At 38.8% G+C, this 10,914-nt stretch overlaps 1 protein-coding gene across 1 annotated transcript; it reads left to right on the top strand.

Annotated features, from left to right (window-relative positions):
• Positions 1-391: 391 nt before the first annotated feature.
• Positions 392-10,385, top strand: LOC309381838 (vomeronasal type-2 receptor 26-like; the record flags this gene model as incomplete). Its single annotated transcript, XM_081933123.1, has 6 exons — positions 392-445; positions 860-913; positions 2,267-2,536; positions 4,812-5,663; positions 8,883-9,009; positions 9,487-10,385. 6 exons carry the CDS (start codon positions 392-394, stop codon positions 10,383-10,385), a joined length of 2,256 nt encoding a protein of 751 aa, XP_081789249.1.
• Between the last annotated feature and the right edge of the window lie 529 nt (positions 10,386-10,914).

The raw sequence follows: 10,914 nt of genomic DNA, 5'->3' as shown, positions 1-10,914 counted from the left end.
TAGTACTTTACATAAGTGTGTCAAAGTGGGAGAGAGTCTAATTTCTGAAGGGATGATGTTCCAGAGCCACCATGAAGAAGGCCCTTCTTCTGGATCTCACCAAATTTACCTCCTTAGGGGATGGGACTTTGACATTTTCATGGTTTTTATATTTTCTATTTATAAATGACTTCATAAATGAAGTAAAAAGGGTATTACGTTTTATGAAGATGTACTTAACATGGTATCAGGGGGATATCCCTTTGGGATAGGTCTGGGGTCTTTGAGATGTGAATGTTAGAGAGTTTCTATGTCCAGTCCAGTTGCCTTTTGAAAAAGGGACAACCATCAATAAAAGAACCAGCACTCAGGAAATACGTTACGTTGCAGACTATAATTTGGTAAAGGAGCAATGAAAGTTTCAGAGAAGAAGTTCAAGTGTCCTTGTGTGACATTACACATGAAGGTAAGGATTCAAGGGAGCAACACACAACCTACTGAAACAGAGCCATGGAAATTGTGACAGTCACAGACAGAAACCACCATTTTTCTTTTCTTTGAGTATCAGTTCAATATTTTCTACTCTGGTTTGTGCCTTTGAAGTTCCCTGCTCAAAAAAGATTGCTGCATCCACTAATAAGTGAAATATTACCTTCTATAAATAAATCTTCTCTACTAAACAATTCTGTTCATTTTATATGGAAAATGGGAACCTTGCTCCATTGTAAGGAATGAACATGAATTTCAACACTTGAGGCTGTTTTTAATTGCCAATGTCCCTTAGATTACTTTCATTAGAATTTCATCATTGGAAAAAAAGGTGAACTTTCAATTGAACCACTTATTCTCTCATAAAAAACAAAATAATTATCTCCTACAGGAACCAACAAGTGTTTCTTTAGCTAAACCAAAACCTCAAGGTCTATGCATAAAGGTATTTAAATTCAGCAACACTTAAGGTATCTATTTGGTTATGAAGTAACTCTTGAACTCCAGGGAATTTGGCACAAAGAGATAATAACCACTCCATCAGACTCATTCTTACAAGTTTCCTCCCTCCTTCCCCCCCCCCCCCAGAACATCTGTTCAATCCTAGTGATAGTCAGTATACAAATTTGCTACACACATGGAACTTCAGATAGAAAATGATGGGATTTCTAATTAGGTGCATTGTCAGATATAAATCTTGGCTTAAGCATTGAATGAACCACTGAAATACAAACTTCCTTATGGACAGGAGACACAAATATTTTCCCTGTGACAAATGCCTGAAGATGTTGTTCCTTCTGATGCTCTTGCTGAAGAAAGCAGTTACTCTGAGCTGCCCTGCGAGCAATATCTTCCCTGTTCCCCATGAGTGGTACCAGCCTGGTGACCTCATCGTAGGTGGGATGGTGTCTCAGATAATTCACAACGTTTTTGGACTTGATTTTAAAAAGCTTCCTTCTCTAAAACGTTATGATTTACCACTGTGAGGATTGTTTTATATTGTTTAGCAATTTCCTAGTATGATTTGATTGCTTATTAGTAACCTATGTCTATCTCTATGTGTTCTCTCTTATGATTCTTGATGAATGTATTTTTTTTTCTTTTATGAACACTTCTTTTAGGAAGTATTCATAACCAGAGACAAATAAATTTTGTGTCCAATCACTTGGCCAATAAAGAATTCTATTCTATTCTGTTCTATTCTATTCTATTTTACTTTCCATTCATTTTCTAAACTGAGCTAGATATGCCAAAATTCCTTTTTTGACGAATAGTTCTTTGAGAATAAATGCAAGGTTTTTATATAAACCTTCCTTGTCTTTCAAACATATCCGATTGTGGGAAAACAAATCGTTTTCTTCTCATTGTATTAAAGTCTTATTCACAAATTGCATGAAGTTAAGGTGCAAGAAGTCTTCTGGAGAACATTTTTGGAGAACATTTAGTGAATCTAATTATCCAGTCCATGCAGTCACTCCTAGCATTACTTACATATATTAAAAGAGTGATACTTGCTGGCTGTATTCTCTTTTGTAGAATACAGAATAGAAATACATGTTTGAAACAAGAACCACAACTTTGTTAGATACATATTTGTTGCAAATCATGGAAATGCTGTAGTTGAAAACTATAGAAATTATTGAGTGTTTTTACAAAGAGCCTCATCTTCTCACTTACACCAGAGACAGAAATGGTTGTTACTCATATATCAATGCTTTCACCATAATAGAATTGTCAACTGATATTGTTCAATGGGGCTGTTTAAACTATTTGCAGTGTCATAACCAAATTCTACCAGCATGTCCTCGCCTTGGCCTTTGCTGTGAAGGAGATCAATGAGGACTCCCAGATCTTACCTAACATCACTCTCGGGTTCCACATCTATGACAGTTACAACAACCCAAGGATGACCTATCGCACCACTCTGGACCTGCTTTTCAAATCCCAGGGATTTGTCCCCAACTACAAATGTGACAGCCGGAAAAATCTCATAGCCATCATTGGGGGACTAGGTCCTGATACATCATCCTTTATGGCAGAAACTGTACATGTCTTCAAAGTTCCACAGGTAGTTTCGGGGTGGAGTGAGAGAGAAAAGAAGTTTCTAATTAATAGTATATACTAGTTGCTTGCCATTCCTTTCTGCAGAAATTCAATTTTTTTAAAAATATATATTTATTATTTTTACATTTAAAACAATGCAATACCGCGGAGTCGGAGTGACTGTACATTCACATTATGTACAGCTAGTTTCAACCATTAACAATTTATCTACTTAAATACATTGTCTGTCCTTCTGTCCAATCACAATATATACATTTGTTCCAGTCTTGTCATCTTGTCTTATACCAATCGTAAAATCTGTTCCATACTTCAAAATATTCTAATTCCCCTTTATTTTTAAGTTCCAGAGTGAACCTATCTGCTTCTGCACAGGCCAACACTTTTCTGATTATATCTAGCTCTGATGGTGTATTTCCCCCCCCCCAATACTGTGCATAGGTTATGCGCGCTGCAGTCAGTATATGTATAATTAGACAGAGTGTATCTTTCTTAAACCCCTCCGGTATTATGCCTAGGAGAAAAGTTTCTGGTTTAAACATAATATGTTCTTCCACCATTTGTTCTAACCATGATTGAATCATTTTCCAATATTTTTTTGCCTCATTGCACGTCCACCACATATGATAGAAAGTGCCTGGTGTTTTTTTACACTTCCAACAATTTTGGGCCAGATTTTTGAACATTTTGGAAAGCCGTGCTGGAGGGAGATGCCATCTGTAGAACATCTTATAAACATTTTCTTTATATGCCGTAGCCAATGTTAGTTTCTGATTAAGTAACCAAAGTTTTTTCCACTTAGCCAATTCCACATTGTAACCGAAATTTTTCGCCCAGGCGACCATGGTTTCTTTGACATGTTCCTCCTCTAGTTTATATTCCAACAAGAATCTATACAGCACTTTGATCAGTCTGTTTTCTGTCTGTATCAACAGTTTATCTAATATTGTGTAGTCTTTGGCAATTCAATTAAATATACTTTTATCACCCCTCGTCTGTTTTTCCCACAACTCAATAGACCGGCTCAAGGCAATCCAATTAAATCAAAATCTTTTATTACAATCATAACTCATGCAAACCAGCAATCGGTCACAACTCTTCTTATTACAATTCACTTGGTGTGCGATAAAAGTAATTTAGCGTTGTTGTTTTTAGCCATTGTTGAAGGATTGGTGCTGCAGAATTAGTATTTTGCCATGCCATTCTGCAGGACTTCAGTTTTGCTCTCTTTCTTTCTCCCTTCTGCAATTGCTCCCACAAATCTGTGGTGAGAGATGGAGCTGTGTGGAAAGGAGGATAGAAACGTCTGGCTATCACTTAGGACATAGAATAATAGAGTTGGAAGGGTCATTAGAGATCTTCTATTCCAACCCGCTCTCCGAGCAGGAGGCCCTATACCATTTCAGGCAAATTCCGCCCCAGTTTCTGAAGACAAGTTCTTCCATTGGTTAATTGTTTTCACTGTTAGGAAATTTCTCCCTAGATCTAGGTTGCTTCTTTCCTTGGTTAATTTCCGTACATTGTTTCTCATGTTCAATTTTAGTGCTTTGGAAAACAGTGTAACCCCCTCATCTTTGTAGGAGTATCCCAAATATTGGAACACTGCTATCATGTCTCATGGTTTTAGGGAGGATCTCCTTTCAGCCACTTCCTGAAATCAAAGCTGCTGCCCTCAACTCAGCTCCAGATTCCACCAAGCTACCTGACAATTGGTGACAACTCCACTTGCTATGTCTTGGTTGGGTCTGAAAATAATAACTGAATTTAAAACTCAACTGATTTGGCTGGAAATGGTTGAAGTATTGGGGCTATGGGGTACTTTTGAAGATCTCAATCATAATTGTAGTAAATGAAGAGATGATTAATTCTACTCCTCCAAAAACCTATCAGCATAGTCTTCCATGTATAATTATTTTATTTTATCTGCTACAAATAAGGGAAGGAGGTAATCCAATAAGACTAGTTCTTAAGAATCGTTTTCTTAGGCTGAGAAGAGCTCAAAAGCTCAGATGGTTAGCAAGTTTCCAGATGTTCTAAGGGGATGAACATATTGGAACTCTGTATGAGGAAAGTGAGTGTGGTTGTAATCTCGTTATATTTCAGGTGAAAAAAATATTTCATCAAGGAATTTTAGTTGCTTCTTTTTTCTAGCAAATGTCATAATCTACATAGAATTGGACAAATATTCAATGTAGGGAGAGCTTCATTGAGTTTCTATCCAGCAGTATCCTTCATATTTTCCCCATGATTTTCATGAATAATGAATTTCTCTTTTTGTTTAGTTGACTTATGGTTCCTTTGCCCAAGAAGACTTTCAGATTACTGAGTTATTTCCACTCTATTGCATGGTCCCCAAAGAGGAGCATCAGTACACTGGACTTATAAAACTTCTTCTCCATTTTGGATGGACATGGATTGGACTCTTTGCTTTTGAAAATAAGGAAGAGCGTTTTTTGCAGAAACTGCAACCTTTCCTTTCGCAGAACGGGGTCTGTTTAGCTTTCACACAAAAAATTCCACAATATCTCAACTTGGAAGACATGCCAGAATTACTCAATTCAATCTCAGTTATTACTAATAAATTGATGGATCGAAAAACGAATGTTTTTCTTGTCCACGGAGAGTCCACCACAATAGTGTGGCTCAGAACGATCATATTTTTTTGGGATCCTGAAAATAAAGAGAGTGTGTTATTGAGGAAGGTTTGGATCCTGATGAATCCGATTGATTTCATCCTGATGGGATTCCAAAGGAGATGGGATCTCCAGATGTTCCATGGGGCTCTTTCCTTTACTGTGCATTCTAGAGACCTTCGAGGCTTCGAAGAATTTATTCAAGCCATCAAACTTTCAACCCACAAAGATGGATTTCTTCAAGAGGTTTGGGGGCAATTGTTCAATTGTTCACTTCCAATTAGAGAATTGTCTTCATCTATGATTACTGAAACCTGTACTGGAGAAGAGAAGTTGGAGAATCTACCTGGTCCTCTGTTTGAGTTGAAGATGACTGGCCAAAGCTACAGCATCTACAATGCTGTTTATGCAGTGGCACATTCTTTGCACGAGGCCATGAGCTCAAAATCCCAACCAAGGGAGGTTCAAAGGGTTGAATTTCCAAATCTGCAGCCTTGGCAGGTAATTTTTTCATGCTACATCTATCTTGTATTTCTGTCATCATAGCTTATTTACCCTGTCCTATGGTCCCAGACATGGTGGATCAATGGCTAAGACTCTGAGCTTGTTGATCAGAAAGGTCAGCAGTTCAGCGGTTTGAATCCCGAGCGCCGTGTAATGGAGTGAGTTCCCATTACTTGTCCCAGCTTCTGCCAACCTAACACTTTGAAAGCATGCAAAAATGCAAGTAGAAAAATAGGAACCACCTTTGGTGGGAAGGTAACAGTGTTCTGTGCGCCTTCGGCATTGAGTCATGACCACGGAGACGTCTTCGGACAGGGCTGGCTCTTTGGCTTTGAAACGGAGATGAGCATTCCCCCTAGAGTCGGGAACGACTAGCACATATGTGCGAGGGGAATCTTTATCTTTATGGCTACAACTCAATAGAGAGACGGAGGCAACAATGCTATTAGGTTTATAAAATAAGAGTACAGACTTAAACCGTGTCTTTACTAATTTCAGTATAGCCAAGAGAATTTACTCTATGCATCAATTTTCATTTTATAAATAGCTTTTCACTTCCACATAGAATTGGCCTGTCTTGTGGATTTATCCATCTGGATTCCAAGAAGGACTCAATTGCATTGTGTCTGAAGGCACTCTTTCTTCTTTTGTGCCCCCCTCCCCTCCAATATTCTGAAATATAGGACTCTTCCCTTTTCTTATTAGCTTGTGAATAAACCATGGTGGCGCAGTGGTATCTACATATTTCGGCATACCAGGGGTTGTAACACAAATACATACCTATTTCTCTGGCTCAGCTGATAAGGAGGAGAGCCTGTGGCTTAGTGGCTAAGACATCTGCCTAATATGTAATACAGCCCAGGTTCAAATCCCAGTAAGGGTATGACTAGCTGACGAGAGCTAAATAGCTTGAAATAGATCTATACTAGTCTCCCTTTATTTATTTATCAGCACAAATACAACACAAACATAGCAAAGTCAACATTAAAAATAAAAATATGGTTTTCTACCTGGATTGTCTTCTGTAATGAACCAAAGGACAGAAAGGAGGAGTAGTGAGATCCCTCCCATATTTGGGCATACCAGGGGTTGTAAAACAAATACATACATACGTACGTACGTACATACATACATACATACATACATACATACATACATACATACATCCTTCTCTCTCTTTCCATCTTCCTCTCACTCTCGCTCATTCTCTCATTCTCTCTCTTCCTCTCTCCATTATGAGGTGCAATGCATCCTTGATTCGAGGTGGCACAGGAGGCAACTTCAGTACGTAATTAATTGGAAGGGCTATCCCTTTTCAGAGGCATCTTGGGTAAAGAGTAAAAATATCCAGGCTGATCGCCCTATAGAGAGATTCCATGAAAAAAATCCAAACAAGCCTGGGGGGAGAACGCAGCCTTGAATCCCATATTGGTACTCAAATTGTTTTTGCTTGCACATATTGTCTTTGAAAAGTGAGGGGAGCCGGATGTCAACTCTCTGTGTTGACATTCCATGCAGAGCATCAGCGGAGCTGGATCTCAGATTACAGTAGCTGGGTTGAGATGAATGAAACTATTGGATAACGTGATTTATGACAAAGACTGAAGGGAAGACAGAAACATGGTCAAAGTTCAAAAGCAGATAAAGAAAGCAAAAAAGATCGCTGCGAATAAGAAATGCCTAATGAAGCTGTTAATAAATCACTGCTTTTTGTATTACAATATTGGGTCACTTATTATGAAACAGGCATCGTTAGGGTACTTTATACTCTCTCTGTCTCAACAATTGAGTGTAAGACGATAAAATCTGGCTAAAGGAAATGTGTGGTGTCTCAGGATGTGAAGAATCTTTGAACTAATGAAAAACAAACAATGTATGATGAGTTTGGATATGGTCCACATTTGATTGTCTAGTTGTTTAAAAAGTGAATATAAATCATATCTGAATCAAATTGCATAATATCAATACCTTGCTTTGGTTATGATTTGTTAACTGCTATTGTTTTGGTCCCTCCCCCCCCCCCAAGAAATAACATTACATTAATACTAAAACAGACCCGTGTCTTACTCTGAAATATAAATTATTTGTATTTTAATTGAACTTATTTGATATTTGTTAGAGCAAAGGGAAGAATGAGTAAGCGAAAGTTAAATATGCTGGCCACTTTATTATTATTATCCTTCCAATTCACTCATTCTCTCTCTCTCTCTCTCTCTCTCTCTCTCTCTCTCTCTCTCTCTCTCTCTCTCTCTCTCTCTCTCTCTCTCTCTCTCCTCTCTTTCATTCTCTTTCAAGTAGCTCCACTCATTTCTTCAAGGCATTGCTTTTAACAATTCAGCTGGGGAGAGAGTCTTCCTGAATGAGAAAGGGGAAGCAACAGGTGGATTTGACATCACCAACTTGATCACTTTTCCAAACAGATCCTTTCAGAGAATTAGAGTTGGAAAGATGGATCCTCAAATTTCCAATGCCAAGGAATTAATCATTGATGAAGAGGTGATTGTCTGGCACCCAGCTTTTAACCAGGTATGGACTCATTGAATCAACTCTTCCCTGATCCATTTTGATCCAATATTGAACATAATCGCTTTAGAAATCTACTTTTCTCTCTCATTTTGAAATGGCACATTCTGTACAAATATTGTCAATGATCAAGCGTTCGTCAAACTGACAAAGTGACATTACAATTTAAAAGATAGGTGTTCACATTTGGGTTACATTGCCATTTGAAATCACAGGAGTTGTAATCACATATATTTCTTTATTCTCTCTGCCATTCTCCAAACACGCCATTTGCACATCCTTATAATGTCAACATTTTATTGGCTAGTACACATAGGCCATGCTCAATGGTTAAATACACTGAGCTCGTCAGCTGGAAAGCTCACAGCCCTGGTTTGACACCTGCAAGTTATGCAATAGGGGGAGCTCCTTTTCTTGCCTCAGCTCCTTCTCACCTAGGCATTCAAAAGCAGGCAAATGCGAGTAGATTCATAGGTACCACTTTGGTGGGAAGGTAACAGTGTTCCTTGTGCATTTGGCATATAGCCATGCAGGTCACATGACTATGGAAAATATCTTCGGACAATGCTGGCTCCCTTGGCCAAGAAATGGAGATGAGCATTGTGCCTTGGAGTTGGATATGACTGGACAGGGAAGCCTTTGCTTTATACATACACCAGGACTAACCCTTTAGGAATTTATGTTTATGACCAGGCTATTCCAATTTCTCTGTGTAATGACCCCTGCTGCCCTGGATACTGCAAGAAAAGGTTGGAAGGAGAACAATTCTGTTGCTACGACTGTGTTCCTTGCCCAGAAGGAAAGATTTCAAATCAAACGGGTAGGTTAGACATTCCAGTTGTCATTAGATACTCCTAAGCAAACTGTAATACACTATTTCAATGTAGCAGATGGTTTTGTGAGTCCTTCAAGGTGAATATTCGCTTCTATACTTGTGAATCACAACCTGTCATTCTGAATTCCAAGTTTGCCCAAGAAGACCTGAGCTCTTATATCCAACCTCACAGATTTCTTCTCTTTGTTTTGGAAAAATGGGAAAAGTCGAAAGGGTCTAAATTTTAATAATTTTGAAGGGCTAGACAGGGCTGCAATTCATAGAATAATTGCCCTTCCCATTGTACTTCTTTTATGCTGGTCCCAGCTGATACAAGGATGGAAAAATAGTATTTCCATAGAAACGTGATCCAACTGGTAGCCAATCAAAAGAAATGTGAGCGGGATAATGGTTAGCATCCATAAAAAATATCATTTTCAAAAATATGGAATGTATAAAAACTTTCCTTGACTTTTCTTTCAGATATGGATGACTGTTTTCAATGTTCGGAAGATCATTATCCAAATAAAGAAAAGAATGGATGTATCCTGAAACTGCTGGTCTTTCTTACTTTTGAAGAAACCTTAGGAATTAGTTTGGCCTCAGCAGCTCTTGGTTTCTTCTTCTTGACCTCTTGGGTGCTTGGAACATTTATTAAGTTCAAGGATACGCCCATTGTCAAAGCCAACAACAGGTCCCTCACCTACACCCTCCTTGTCTCTCTTCTGCTCTGTTTTCTCTCCTCTTTGCTTTTCCTCAGCCAGCCTGGGAAAGTGACCTGCCTTCTCCGGCAATCAATGTTTGGCATCACCTTCTCAGTGGCCATTTCTTGTGTCCTGGTCAAAACCATCACTGTGGTTGTAGCCTTCATGGCTACTAACCCAGGATCTCAGATGAGGAAATGGGTGGGGAATAGATTGGTTTTTTGTACTGTCCTTTCCTGTTCTCTATTCCAAGTATGTCTTTGCATTCTTTGGTGGTCGACATCACCTCCATTCCCTGAGTTAGACAAGAATTCAGAGCCCCAAGAAATGATTTTACAGTGCAATGAGGGGTCAGTTTTCTTCTTCTACTGTGTCTTGGGCTACATGGGTATCTTGGCCATCGCCAGCTTTATTGTGGCTTTCTTTGCCCGTAAATTACCCGACAGCTTTAACGAAGCCAAGTTCATCACCTTCAGCATGTTGGCCTTTTGCAGTGTGTGGATCTCCTTCTTTCCAGCCTATCTGAGCACAAAAGGAAAATTCATGGTAGCTGTGGAGGTCTTCTCCATCTTGGCCTCCAGCGCTGCATTACTGGGATGCATATTCCTCCCAAAATGCTACATCATTGTTTTGCGGCCTGACCTCAACCACAGGGAGCAACTCAAAAAGAGAAAGTAGCACATCATGTAATTTTTCTGGCTTTGAGAAATTGCTCACACAAAAAAAAGAGAAGGATTGTTTGCTATCTATAGGAGACATATAGAAGTCATTAATTCTGACAATGGAGCAATTATGCTGGTCACTAAGATTTATTATAGTGGCCAATTGGAAAAGAAAAGCTCCTTCTGCAGCATTTGCAACCATTCTCCAATATTATTTAATTACACACCTTCTGTCTTTCAACACCCCAAGTTAGCAAGATGTTGAGAATCCAGTTGTCGTGTCAGAATATTTGAGATATTGAATTAAATCTTATCCAATGTATGCAGTTTACTTATTTATGAAGCAAATTTAAATACTTGCCTACTTGCTCACAGTGACTTTAGGCAGCTTGTAAGCAATAAAACACAATATAAACAAAAATAAAAAACAATACCCCCCCCCCCTGCAATGACAACACACAATCAAATAAGTCATTTGATGGACTCCATCCCACCCACGATTCCCTAGGCCGCTGGCAAAATCAGGCCTTTTAGTACTTTACATA

Source organism: Natrix helvetica, assembly GCF_964273705.1.
Source record: "Natrix helvetica genome assembly, chromosome: Z".
Taxonomy (NCBI): domain Eukaryota; kingdom Metazoa; phylum Chordata; class Lepidosauria; order Squamata; family Natricidae; genus Natrix; species Natrix helvetica.
Note: the sequence above shows the minus strand (reverse complement) of the source record. Positions and strands in the feature narration are given on the sequence as shown.